This window comes from Chiloscyllium plagiosum, chromosome 39 (assembly GCF_004010195.1).
Source record: "Chiloscyllium plagiosum isolate BGI_BamShark_2017 chromosome 39, ASM401019v2, whole genome shotgun sequence".
NCBI lineage: Eukaryota > Metazoa > Chordata > Chondrichthyes > Orectolobiformes > Hemiscylliidae > Chiloscyllium > Chiloscyllium plagiosum.
In genome coordinates this window covers 10,680,198-10,694,788 of record NC_057748.1, presented here as the reverse complement: position 1 = coordinate 10,694,788, position 14,591 = coordinate 10,680,198, and the positions used below count along the sequence as shown (strand labels likewise).

Here is a 14,591-nt window from a genome sequence, read left to right as displayed (position 1 = left end):
TCCCAGAGGCTGGAATTGGACCTGGGTCACTGGCACTGAGACAGTGTAATGCAAGTCCCATCCTCAAGTCCAGAGGATGATTGGAGGAGGAAGGGTTTAGTGGGATCTCAGGAAACTTGATAAATATGGAATGCAGCACCTGAGTGTGGGGGAGGCAGCTAGTCCAGTGACATTGCAGCAACATCTGGACAAATACTTCAAATGCCAGGGTATAGTGGGCGAAGGACTAAGTGCAGGTAGGTGGGATTAGTGTAGTTTGGTCAGCATAGATATGGTAGACCAAAGGGCCTGTTTCTATACAGTGAGTGCGAGATGGAAGAGATCATTATGGGAAAGACAAGCAACAGCTCTTCACTTCCCCTTCAGGGTGAGCAAACCCTGTTACTGATGGATTGTAGCCAGATCACGAGCGCAGCCATTCCCCTCCCCAACATTCCCACCTTCACATCCTGGAGGAGGACTCTGCCTCCACGCTGATTCTGGAATTTCAGCAGCTTCTCTGCATGTTCCTGCTTCTCCTGGGACTGAGCTTTGAAGAACTGGGAGAAATGGTGCAGGGCAACATCATCCCGGTCAAAGTACGACATCTGAAAGAGAACCATTTCCATCCCGTTAGCACATCATTGGTCCCAATTCTAGTTGGGAGAAGCAGAGACTAATTTAGCCCTCAATCAGACTGCCTGCCTGTTCAAGCAGTTATTAATCCTCTGCATTCTCAAATGATTTTAATATATCATGGTTGTCCAGTGAGCCAGCAGCTCTTAACCCCAGCTTCCTCCTGAGGACACACAACATCCATGTTTTAATTTGGATTGAACAGCTGGAGAGTTGCTCAGCAGGTCTGGTACAGCAGAGGAGAGAAACACTAAATTCATGTTTCTGCTCATTAACACCATTAGAATTGGAAGATATTAGACATTGACTGAAACTCTTCAATAAAGGAAACAGGAGTGCAGGATGTATTCGTGGTGGGGTGGGGGTCCGAAGCTAGACAGCACAGGGTTACCATGAGGGATGGATATAAATGGACCCAAGTAGCAGTTTTTTCCAGAAGGTGGTGTATGGAATGAGCTGCCAAAGGAATAGTGGAGGCTGGTACAATTACCACATTTCAAAGGCATCTGGATGGGTATATGAATGGGAGGTATTTAGAGTGATATGCCAAATAGCACTAGATTAATGCAGGATCAGGCTGGCCTGGAGTGCCTGTTGCTGTGCAGACCAGGTCTAAGATGGTAGATTTCAAATATTCAGCATGAAACCAACTGAAGTCATAACTTTTAACAAGGTGAGGGTTCAGTTGGATGACAAGGAAAGCCACTGGAGTACTAAGTGTAATCTACTCCATTCAACATTAACCAGAGGGTAATACCCAGTCACCAGGACATTTTTCCTGAATGAAAGTAGATACAAAACTGATAGAACACCAGGACAGTAGGCCATTCAGCCCCTCAAGCCAGCTCTGCTATTCAATGAGAAAGTAACCATGAGGCTGCTGCAAGGCATGACATTATTCCTTTGGGGGCTAAACTAGAAATATGGATGTTGGACACTGCTGGCACTAATTTAGTCATGAGAGAGAGTTTTGTGCAACTTGTACATCATTGGGATTGTCTGTACCATACATTTGATCAGTACAGACTGTTCGTATCTTAGTATGGAAGGGAATGAGGGGACCTGGTGTTTGCTGAGGCAAGCCTGTGCAATGAGCCTTTGGATTGTAAGCAACCATCTGAGTGATTAGAAAAGTGTAACTTGATCAAGGAAAAGTCTGATACACTGAAAACCTCGTGACTCAGATTAACCATTACCTGCATATGGAGTCACCAGCTTGATATAAACTGAGAAGCACTCGGCTTGGTTTGACTCAATCCAACTAGTTCAAACCAGTAGACTTATACCCATATTGACTCAAACATGGAATCATCAGTTAATGCTGCTCCTTTAAGTTATTTTGTCCTTTGTTTTTTCTTCCCCCCCCCCCCCCCCCCCGCTCGGCGGTTAAACGTAACCCCGGAGCAGACTCACCGAACTGGAGACTTTTCCAGCTGATATACTCCCTTCCAGATATAAACATTCATGTGAACAGCAGAGCAAGGCTAAAAAACACATTCCATTCTGGTTACATACAGATAAGAAGATTCACACGGGACTAAGCAACACCTCCATTCCGGTTAGATTCACACATGTATTGGGACATAATTTTTAACCGTTTCACCACATTCCACTGCTTGGAATTTTACACCACAGTCATAAAGGCAGAAGTGCTGCTATCTCTGGAAATAGCCTCTTCAAACAATGGCAGGGGAGTGGCCAGTTCTCCTAGTTATTTTCTGAGCTTGGTTTTAGCAGGCAGGCAGGCAGAAACTACTAGTTGCAGAGAAGCTGTTACTCAAACTAGTTTCCATGCTTCAACAAATGTTTCTTACCTGAATACTCTGAAAACTCTCCTGCTGGCAAGAACCAGAGTTTGTATTTGCCATGGGGGTGTTTTTGGCCTGTTGTCAGTATTGGAGCAGCTCCTTTGTTATGTTGCAATTGAGTCCATTGGGTTCCAAATAGTTGGATTGTCTTAAATTCCTGTTTCCTTTTGTTGGTGCTTCTACCAGAGAATGTAGATAATTGTTTTTAATAAAGCAGAATGGTTTGACCAGCTGAATCACCTCCTGGATTATACACTATACAACTGCCTTTATAAATGAGGTAAGGTTAGGATTGAGAAACCTTAGTGGTGTTGATAGGGACCAGGTTGGATCTAACAGTTGGTTGAGGATTAAGGGGCACAACTCGGGTCAGAGAAGTGATGATCCATCCTCAAGGAAAGGAACTGGTTCACTAAAGAAAGCTGTTCCCACCTCCATCAAACAGATTTCATTCTCATCTCATGAGAGCCTGTAAACAGAGGAACCCAGTGTGTGTGATGAAGATTCACCACATGTCTGGATGAGTACTTACAACATTCAAGAATGAGACACCATCCAGGATAAGATAGCCCACTCCATTGGTACTGCATTCTCCACCTCCCTTCAGTATCAATTATCTACCAGGTACCCTGCAATACTCACTAAACACCTTCCTAAAGGACATGCTAACATTTCAGAAAGGCATGGGCAAATGCTGGAAAAAAAAAGGGCCATTTTAGATTCTCATACCATCCTGATTTTAATATCTCCATTTCTTCAGTCATTAGGCCAAATCTCAGACTTCTCCAGCCACCTTGTGGGTGCAGCAACATTTCAACAAGTCAACTTTCTCCAGGTGAAGGGATGGACAACAACTGGCTACCTGACCACCCACATATGAATGGTTAACACAGAAAGCTAAATAGGCCTCAACGGGAGCCTAATTAAGGTCAGGCTGTGACTGATATCCACTTAAATACTTGGTTTCTCTCAGCAGAAGTATCATTGATAAACACCACCATAACTCCCTTTTGCAGTATCAAAACTAGTATGATGCTTATTTAGCATTATCAGAAGATAAATCAAACATACCAGAATACATTAAAGCAGCAGAAAAGCCACTCATCCATATGATTGACCTAAATGGTTTAAGCTATTCCTATAAAATATCCTGTTTAGACAACTCTTGGGAAATGACAGTTCCTGTTGTGGTTCTGTTCGCCGAGCTGGGAATTTGTGTTGCAGATGTTTCGTCCCCTGTCTAGGTGACATCCTCTGTGCTTGTGAGCCTCCTGTGAAGCACTTCTGTGCTTTTCCTCCAGCATTTGTAGTGGCTTGAATCTGCTGCTTCCGGTTGTCAGTTCCAGTGGTCGGTATATTGGGTCCACGTTGATGTGCTTATTATTGAATCTGTGGACGAGTGCCATGCCTCTAGGAATTCCCTGGCTGTTCGGTTTGGCTTGTCCTATAATGTTGTCCTAGTTGAATTCATGTTGCTTGTCTTCTGTGTGTGGCTACTAAGGATAGCTAGTTGTGTCATTTTGTGGCTAATTGGTATTCATAGATGCAGGTTGTAAGCTGTTTTCCTGTTTGTCCTATGTAGTGTTTTGCACAGTCCTTGCATGGGATTTTGTACACTACATTGGTTTTGCTCATGCTGGGTAATGTAGTGTACAAAATCCCATGCAAGGACTGCACAAAACACTACATAGGACAAACAGGAAGACAGCTAATGATCTGCATCCATGAACACTAATTAGCCACAAAATGACACAACTAGTTATCCTTAGTAGCCACACACAGAAGACAAGCAACATGAATTCAACTAGGACAACATTATAGGACAAGCCAAACAGAACAGCCAGGGAATTCCTAGAGGCATGGCACTCATCCACAGATTTAATCAATAAGCACATCGACGTGGACCCAATATACCGACCACTGCAGTGGACAGCTGGAACTGACAACTGGAAACAGCAGATTCAAACCCTACAAGTGCCAGAGGAAACACCACAGAAGCGCTTCACACAAGGCTCCCAAGCACAGAGGATGTCACCTAGACAGGGGACAAAACATCTGCAACACAAATTCCTAGCTTGGCAAACAGAACCACAAGAACGAGCACCTGAGCTACAAGTCTTCTCACAAGCTTTGAATGAGAGTTACTGCCTATGACAGCAATAGTGAAATTATACACTAACCGAGAACACTTCACCTTGCATACCAAGGAACATAAACTGGAGTATACATTATTGCACATCAGTATCATACAGCAACAGTGGGGTAACACCATATTTATCTTGAATTGCAAAACAGGCAAGAGCTACAAAAGTCAATCTACAGGAGCATTAAGTTAGCTAGAAATAAAGAGCTTACTTCACATAATAGAATTCTAAATAAAACCAGTTATAAATAGAGACAAAACTCACCAAAGACTGATAGAGATAGGAGGCAGTGAGCTCCAGGTTAATCTGCTTGTTGACAGCAGCTTCACAATCCTGGTGATAGTTTTGACAAATCTGGGAAGCCATTTTAGGACAAATATTGCACTACTTGCCTACCCAAGACAGACCACAGGCCAACCACAAACATAGAACTACCACCAACTCTACCTAAATCAAGACAGCCTTTGGACTTTTCTTTATACTCCAGGAGCAGACCCTCATTTTATTAAGCAGGAAATGACATCATCAGTGATGGCTAATCACACTTGTTAATCAATCGATCAGCTGCCATGTCCAATCTGTGCAGAATGGGAATTGGATCCAGGAGCCAATCAGAATTGACAACTGGTTTATGATGAAATTGGTGATTGACCTTTGACCTCTTACATATGTTAGCGCAGATGAAATGATATCAGTCCGAGCCCAGAGTGCGGTTCAACAATTGGTAACGTTTATTGATACAGTAACACCGGCAGAGACCAACCGAGGTCTGAATCTCGGCTGTTCTGCTGTTCCCACGCGCTGCTACACATTATATACCTTTCTTTGTCAGGATGTGAGGATTTTGAGTATGAATGGGATGATAGTTCCCCATCATCACCGGAGTAGATGCAAATGGTGGGTTTCCTGCCGTCCCAGGAGAGTTGCATTGTACACACAATAGGGTGCTAATTGGATTATGTAAACGGGTCCGGGTACTATCTGCTTGTCTCTCTCTGTGAGGGCTGGGGCGAGAACCCCCCTTTGTTCCCTTGGGGTGCTGGTGTGTATTAGTCTGTTCGTTTCTGTCTGGTGGATGCCTGTCCTTTGTGTCAGGGTGGTTCTGTATTGATGAATATGGGTGTGTTTCAGTCAGTCTCTTGATTTGATTAGGAGATGGGTTTCTATATTAATTAGCTCCGGAGTTTCGGTCTATGAGGCATGGTTAGTGTCTGGCCTAGTGTGGATTTGATCTGTCCTCTGGCTCCCATCTCCTGGTCACGTGGGCGGACCGGCAGCTGCTGAGTTCTGTGGGTTTAAGCTGCGGCTGCCGTTTAAAACATAAAATGAATTCCTATAGTTTTCCCGATGTAGGCATAGTCCCGTGGCAAATGCGGGGCGGATCTGATGCCCGCTTGCACAAGTGCAAATTCTATAAGTATCTCTACCTGTAAATGAGAATAAAACATACTCTAAAATGTTCACTGTTGTATCTGAGGTTGTGTAATCAGACATGCTCAACACAGATTTGCAGGATTCTGTTAGTTTGTTACTCTGAGGGATTTGTCTTCCTACCTTCTGAATGACAGTGTTGGGAGTCCATTGAAAAATGGCTAGATTTTGTTGACATTCAACATTTGCCTATTGATTGACAGTGACAGAAATGAAGTGCTTTTGGGTCATCTAGTGCAGGCAACTGATGTACTTTGTGGATCCTTTCTGAATCTGCTGTGATCTCTTTGACCTTAGGTCTCAGGAAACCCAGTTTAAAGCCAAAACGCTAAATGTGCTGAGTGCGTCAGCCATGTAGTAGGCCTCAGACCTCCATGTCTAAATTGCTGTTAGAAACATACTGCATGATCAATTTTTCTGTCTCCATGTTTAGTTTTTAATTGTTTCAAGAAGAACTATCCCTCAACTCAAGGATGTTTCCAAGTGGAGAGATTCTGGTTCTGTTTACATTGCATTCTGTCAAACGTACAGCTCAGAAACTGGCCTCCCAGCTCAACATGGTCCATACCCACAGCTATATGGACACGAGGGTCTCTCAACCTAAAGTTGATTGTGTTGAACTGAGCAGCCTCCAGTGGAGTGGTGTGCTGTGAGAGTTTGGGGATTGAAGGTCCCCACTCAATGTTAGGGAGTGATCACAGCCTTGACGGAAGGATTGCTGGAAGCAAGTTACTTTGACCCAGTATCTGATTCAAATACCAGGTTACAGTCTAGCCATTACTTGTCAGATTGAGTTACAAGTTTGAGTATTATACATGGAACCATGGTCAGAGGTCAACCCTGATAAATATTCATGGCGATGAGAGCAAGTCAGAGGTTGGGAATTCTGTTGCGAATTTCTCAACTCCTGACTTTCCAAAGCCTCTCCACCACCTACAAGACCAAAGTTAGGAAAAGTCGCAGAATACTTTCCAATTTTCTGGCTGAATACAGTCCCTAGAACACTGACGAAGCCCCAGGGAAATCTCTCGCCATCCTGAGTTGGAACAATATCACCGTTTCTGAATCCAAGTCCTGGAAGCCCCCCCTCAGCAGTAGCATTAGCAGCAGCAGCATTCCAGTCTCTCCCACACCAGGTGGGCTGTAATAACCAGCTCATCACCACCTCCTGAAGGGTAACTGCGGCTGGGCATGAAATGCAGCCTTCTGATTGGCACACTGAAGATTGAGCAATAAAAACCACCCTGTGATGGGGTGTGGGAGTGCAACACTAGAGGGGCATAGGCTAAAGGTGAGAGGGGAAAGATTAAAATAGTGACGTGAGGGGCAACCTTTTCAGAGAGAGGGTGCTGTGGACATGGAACGAGCTGCCAGAGGAAGTGGTGGAGGTGGGTACAATTATAACATTTAAAAGATATTTGGATGGATACATGGATGGGAAGGTTTTAGAGGACCAAATACAAGCAGGTGGGTCTAGTTCAATTTTGGAAATCTGTTCAGCATGGACAGGTTGGGCCAAAGGGTCTGCTTCTGTGATTTATGACTCTGATAATGTACAACATGTTCCTTTAGGGTGGCACAGTGGTTAGCACTGCTGCCTCACAGCGCCAGGGATCCGGGTTTGATTCCAGTCTTGGATCACTGTCCGTGTGGCGTTTGCATGTTCTCCGTGTGTCTGTGTGGGTTACTGCTGAGTGCTCCAATTTCCTCCCACAGACTAAAGATGTGCAAGTTTGGTAGATTGGCCATGGGAAATGCAGAGTTAAGGGGATTGGGTAGGTCTCCACAGGATGCTGTTCAGATGGTTGGTGCAGTGGGCTGAATGGCCTCTTCTGGCACTGTGGGTATGACTTGATTATTTACAATAAAAGTTTTTATGTTGTGGAATAAATATATTAAGGACTCACATGTCCCTGAATGCTGCAGTGTGTACTTGTTACAAAAGTCACTGAAACACCAGGGTGTTTCTGACAGCCTGCTCCTTAGCCCATGATACCAAAACCTTGAAAAATAAAGGAAACGGCTGTACAGGAGAGTCAGCATCTCCAGGCTTCCTCTCCTAGTCACACCACCGTTTACAGAGCAATGGGATGCCAGAGTGGGTTCAATTCCCATCACTAATTTGAGGTTACTATGAAGGAGTCTCCTTCTCAACCTCTTCCCTCACCTGAACTCTGGTGGCCCTCAGGTTTAATCATCATCAGTCTCTTCTTTCTCTAACGAGAGCACAGAAGCAAGAATAAATCAGATGGAAGCATCTAACCCCGAGCATTGCTATGTTATTCCCAGGTCACTATCATCCTGCTCATTTCAGCTGTAGGTGGCAATGGAGAGTGGGTATTGTAATCCAATACAGCTCAGGAGAATTTTATTTAGCAGACATGCTGCAATTAACAGACAGGAATGCTTGGTGAATTTTCCCAGCTGTGGGCTGACAGGCTTGAGGTTTCTCAAAGGGCAGGAGTGGTGCTTGGAGTTCATAGATAGGGAGAGAGCCAGTGACAGCCCTGCCTCCTTGAATTAGAATGGTTCCCTAACAAGGGCTGCATGTTTGACCAGTTAATTCCACCAGTTGTCTGACTCAATGTGCCTAACTGCCAGTGGCTGTGACAAGACAAGGGGCAAAGATCACAGGCCCAAGCTGTTCAAACTCCAACTGGCTCCTTGTGCTGGGCCCACAGGGGAAGAAAACAACAACATTTACAATGTACTAGTCATGTTAGAGCTCCAGTGGGAGCTGTGCTGGACAAGATGAAATTATATCACTTCCAGGTTAGCTGGTTCCTCTCTCTGAGCAGATGCCAGAGTATGATGGCCCTCATTCAAGTCCTGAGGAAGAGAGGCAAACATTTGATGGGCAAGTCTGGAAGTGAACATGGTGTCAAAGATGTGGAATGTCTATGGAAATTAATGTCTGGACCTTTGAAGATGCATGGAAATTTCCTTTCACTAAGTCTGTTTGGGTACAATTGTACCCAAAGTCCAAAGAATTGTGTTGGACAACAGGATTAGAGGTTTGACACTCCATAGACTGTAATTCACTAGTTGAAGTCTTAGTTTTTTGGGGGGTGGGGGGGTGGTTTGGGGGGGGGGGGGGGGTGGTGGAAGTGCGATGCAGGCAGGGAACCAGAGCAAAAAGCATCTAGTGAAGTGGTTTTAGTCCAGTGATGTTATGGGCTAAAAAGTTGCAGGATGATTACTGGCATCACCTCAAGAGAGCTTGATAACCAAATTCATGTGAAGTATGAATGGTCTGAATGATGGACACATCAGCAAGATCAGTATAAGATTTTATTCATTTCCATTCAGGTCGTACAGCCATTACATTCTTGCCAACATATTCCTTTTCCCTAGGGAGGAGCCAGATTGTCCAAGTGAAGTCAGTAATGCATTCAGACAAGAGCAGACAGTACCCCATGTCCCACTAATTGCTGTCCTCCAGCGAGAGCCTGTCAAACAGGTACTCTCCCAGCCCATTCTCAGGAGCTCCCAGATGCTTCAGGTTGGTGATGTAGTCCCCAAGTCGCTTGATGATCTCAACCTCCTCATCCAAATAGTGAGTCTCCAGGAAGTCACACAGCTGGAACACAGGAATATTACAGCTCATTGTCTTGGATTGTGCTAATGCAATGTTACAATTCCCACTGCAAAACAGACTGGGCAATGCTAGCTCTGATAAGCCTAAATATCTAGCAAATTAGATAATTTGCACTGAAGATTAGCCTTTCAGCTGGCTCATCTTGCCATTTCTTAATGGGAGAAAGTGAGGTCTGCAGATGCTGGAGATCAAAGTTGAAACTTTATTGCTGGAACAGCACAGCAGGTCAGGCAGCATCCAGGGAACAGGAGATTCAACGTTTCGGGCACAGGCCCTTCTTCAGGAATTCCTGAAGGGCCTGTGCCTGAAACGTCGAGTCGCCATTTCTTAATGGGAGCCAAGTTGTATTGTGGTGAATGGTGATCATTCCACTGCAATGGTCCTGAATGAGGATTCAGTGGCCAATATCACTTCAGCACTCCCACCAGATTACAATCCAAGTTCCTCCTTGACCTTCTTGCTGAGCAGTTGTAACATTGTAACCATCAATATGGATCTGGAGTGATCAATGTTAGATCTGGACAAAGTGTTGCATTATTGAATTTCAAACCCACAAAGACCAACCAGTGAAGTGTTACCCTGAGGGTCAGGCAGTGATGAGAATGAGGAGGTGGTGAAGCTTACATGAGGGTCAGTCTGGGCAGTGGCGAGTTGGTGTAGATTCAGCAAACTCTGGTTCACATTCTTCTCCAGATCCAGGGCAACCTGCATTGCCTGCAGCCCGTTACCCCACTCATCCTTCTCTGGCTTCTGAAACATGGAAACAAAGGACAGTTACGGATCAGAATCAGAATCCTGACAGTGGAATGAAGGTCATTTAGCCCATTTGCCCAAACCAACCCACCAAACAGCATCCCACACTGACCCCACCCCATTCCTCCAAATCCTGTATTTGCCATGGCTAATGCATGTAGCCTGCACATGGGCAACTTAGCATAATCAACCAACTAACCTGCATATCTTTGGACTGTAGTAAGAAACAGTACTGGAAGAATCCAACCAACATTGTCTACAGTTTGCATGTGCTCCCAGAGTTGCTGGAAGCAGGAATTGAACTGGGGCCTCTGGCACTGAACCACTGCCATCTCTGAAGTCCACATGAAGGTTTGAGGATGAAGGGACTTAAGAGGGTATTTGAGAAAGTTGCTCAGATATGGAATGTACCACCTGAGCAGAGTGGGGGAGGCAGCTAGTCCAGTGACATTTCAGCAACATCTGGAAGATTACTTCAAGTACCAGGGCATAGTGGGCTAAGGTCCAAGTGCAGGTCAGTGGGATAGTGTAGTTTGGAGGTTAGTCAGTATAGATTATAGTAGACTGAAAAAGACATTATGACATTAATATGGAGATCATATGGGGAAGCCAAAAGACCTTTTCACTTCTCCCTTCAGAATGTGAAAACCCAGTCACTGACTTGAAGCCACATCATGAGAGCAGCCATTCCCCTCCCCAACATTCCCACCTTCACATCCTGGAGGAGGACTCTGCCTCCACGCTGATTCTGGAATTTCAGCAGCTTCTCTGCATGTTCCTGCTTCTCCTGGGACTGAGCTTTGAAGAACTGGGAGAAATGGTGCAGGGCAACATCATCCCGGTCAAAGTACGACATCTGAAAGAACAATTTCCTACCCATTAACACATCACTGGCCCCCAATTCTAGTTGGGGAAAGAAAGACTAGTTTAACCCTTGAAATCAGACAGTATTCAAGCAGCTATTAAACCTCTGGGTTCTCAGCAATTTTAGTATACCAGTGTTGTCCAATGATCCAGCAGTTCCTTTAACTGGATAAGTGCAACTCCAGCTGCCTCCTGGGGACATGCAAATTCAGTGTTTTATTTTGGATTAAACAGCTGGTGAATTGCTCAGCAGGTCTGGCGCAGGATCAGAGGAGAGAAACATTAAACTCATGTTTCTGCTCATTTCCAATTCTAATGGTGTTTGATAGAGATTGAATAGGGTTTAAACAAATGAAGGAAACTAGAGTGTAAAATGTATTTAGGGTGGAAGAGCCCAGAACTAGAGGACAGGTTGAAGGAGAGAGCAGAAAGATTTTAAAAGGGTTACAGCAGGCAGTTATTTCAGTGATGGGTGAATGGAATGAGCTGACAGGAACTGATGAGGCTGGTGCAGTGACAACATTGAAAAGGTGTCTGGATGGATAGATACATGAATGGGAAGTGTTAGAGGAATATGGGCCAAGTGGGACTAGATTAATTTAGAATTAATCAAGTCTAGGCATAGAAGAACTGGATTATGGGGTCTGTTTCTGTGCTGTACATTTCTCTCTGTATAGATTCAGTGTTCTGCATGGAACCAATTGAAGTTGTAACCTTTAACAAGGGGAGGGTTCAGTTGGATGACAAGGAAAACCACTGGAGTACTAAGTGCTGTCTACTCCATTCAACATTAATCAGAGGGTAATACCCAGTCACCAGGACATTTTTCTGAATGGAAGTAGAGATACAAAACTGATATCAGAATAGGGACAAGATTAGTCCATTCAGCTCAAGCCTGTTCTGCCATTCAATGAGAAAGTAACCATGAGGCTGCTGTAAGACACTACATTGTTCCTTTGGGGCTAAATTGGAAAGTGGATATTGGACACTCACTGGTTTAGTCAAGAGAGAGACTTCTGCAATTTGTACATCATTGGGATTGGATGTACTATACAAGACTGTTCCTATCTGGAGGGTGGAGGGAAATGAGAGAAAGGGGCACCAGGTGTTGGCTAAGGAAAGCCTGCCCAATGACAGCCTTTGGATTGTTGCAGCAACAGTTTATTACAGGCCTGTATATACAGTGCACAGACAAACTTGTAAACAAGCAGCTGAGTGAATTAAAGTGACATGATCAAAGAAATGTTAAATATTGGAAAGACATCATGTGACCTGGCCATCCAAAGAGAAGGTCACCAGCTTAAAAATGTGACCTGAAAAGCACTATGCATGGTTTGACTTAATCAAAGTTCAAACCATTTAGATTTATACCATATTTGACTCAAACATTTTAAATCATCATGTTCACAAGGGAATGTTATGACCATGCAGTTCCTTTCAGGAGCTTTCCTTGGTTTACCCCTCCTCAAGAGGAATCAAAGGCAGATGTGCTATTATGTCTGGAAATAGCTTCTTCAAACAATGGCAAGGGAGAGACCAGTTCAGTTATTTTCAGAGCTTGGATTGTTTTAGCAGAGAAGCGGTTACTCTGAAACTAGGATCCATGCTTCAACAAGTGTTTCTTACCCGAATACTCCAAAAACACTACTGCCTGCAAGAACCAGAATTTGAATTTACTATTTGCCAAGTGTGTTTAGGATTGTGGGTATTGAAACAGCTCCTTCGTTGAGATAGAGTTAGTTGGGTTCCCTAGTTGTGTGGTTTTAAATTCTGTTTTCTTTTGCCGGTGCTTGTACCACAGTATGTAAATAAATTCTGTTTTATATAAGGCAGAGTGCTTTGACCAGCAGCACCACCAATGGATGATCCACCATACATATGCCTCTAAATACAATTAGGGTCTGGGTGACCTTAAGTTGTTTTACAGATCCAGCCTACTCCCTAACAGTCAGTTGAGGATTATGAAGGGGCACAACTCAGATCAGAGTGGAAGTGAGTGATCCATCTTCATTAAAAACTGGTTCACTGAAAACTGTTCCACCACCCTCAAACAGAGCTTTAAGGAATTCATTCTCATCTGAGATATATACCCATCTAACCATTGGAGGTTAGAAAGAGGAAGGGTTGAGGGAAATGGACCAGGTTGGGACATCTGTCCAACCTGTTCATGCTGACCAATATTCTCCCATGTCCAGATGAGAGCACCAAAACAGCCAAGCAGCAGACACCATCTAGGATAAGAGCAGCCCACTCCATTGGTAATACAATTGTCACCTCCCCTCAGTGTCCATTATATAGCAGGTACCTTGCAACACTCACCAAACACCTTCCAAATGGGACATTCTAACATTCCAGCAGTGCATGGGCAAACCACTACTTGGAAAAACTGGCCATTTTGTTTCCCATACCACCCTGATTTGAATGTCTCCATTTCTTCAGTCATTGGGTCAAAGATCTCAGACCACCCCAGCTACCTTGTGGGTGCACCAACACTTCCTTCAGGTGAAGGGATGGACAACAAATGGCTACCATCTACTCATGATGAGTGAATGCAAAAAAGCCATAGGCCTCAACTGGGGCCTACTCAAGCAGATGCCAGTCACATCCTGACATTAAATACTTCTGCTCAGATTAGCAAAGCATCATTGGTTAAACCCCCTGTTGCAGTATCAAAACCAATATACTTATTTAGGATCAACAGAAAATAAATATATCAATACATTAAAACAGTAGAAAGGCAACTAGCCAGTTGATTCTTCCATTCCACCATACAGTTGACCCAAGTGGTTTCAAAAATATCCAGTGAAACATCCAATTTTGACAGCCCTAGAGGGGGAATGACAGTTACTGCCAGTGACAGCAATATCAGTAAGTCATATACTAGCCAAGAACACTTCACTCTGCATACATCCCTGAAGGCAAATTGGGATATTAGTTAGTGTACATCAGTATCATACCCCATTATTATGGTAGCATCACATTTACCTTGAATTAATATTGAGGCAAGAGCTACAGGAGTGTCAAACTAGTTAGAAACAATGGAAAGTTTACTTTACATAAAAGTTTTAACTTTAAGCCCCAAGGGGACAACACTCACCAAAGACTGATAGAGATAGGAGGCAGTGAGCTCTATATTAATCTGCTTGTTGACAGCAGCTTCACAATTCTGGTGATAGTTTTGACAAACCTGGGAAGCCATTTTATGATAACTATTAGTCTCCACAAACCAATTCACAGCCCAACTACAAATTTAAGACTAACACCAACTATACCTAAACCATTACTGCCTTTGGACTTTTATTTATACTCCTCATTTTATTCTGCACAAATGACATCATCAGTGATGGCCAATCACTCTTGTTAATCAATCAATCAGGT

At 44.0% G+C, this 14,591-nt stretch overlaps 2 protein-coding genes across 4 annotated transcripts in view; one reads left to right on the top strand and one right to left on the bottom strand.

Annotated features, from left to right (window-relative positions):
- LOC122542233 (ferritin heavy chain A-like) overlaps positions 1–14,591 on the top strand; it is a 38,921-nt gene that overhangs the window by 10,114 nt on the left and 14,216 nt on the right. The gene's annotated exons all lie outside the window — the stretch shown is intronic.
- Positions 9,086–14,591, bottom strand: part of LOC122542229 (ferritin, middle subunit-like) — a 14,493-nt gene continuing 8,987 nt past the window's right edge. For 2 of the 3 annotated variants that reach the window (XM_043679748.1, XM_043679747.1), the window contains exons 2-4: positions 11,059–11,205; positions 10,221–10,346; positions 9,086–9,578 (exon numbers count right to left, since the gene is read on the bottom strand). In XM_043679748.1, the coding sequence (XP_043535683.1) occupies positions 9,423–9,578; positions 10,221–10,346; positions 11,059–11,205 (429 nt within the window). In that variant the 3' untranslated portion in view covers positions 9,086–9,422. Of the gene's footprint in view, positions 9,579–10,220; positions 10,347–11,058; positions 11,206–14,310; positions 14,488–14,591 lie in introns of those variants that run through there. The other variant, XM_043679746.1, reaches the window with a different exon arrangement.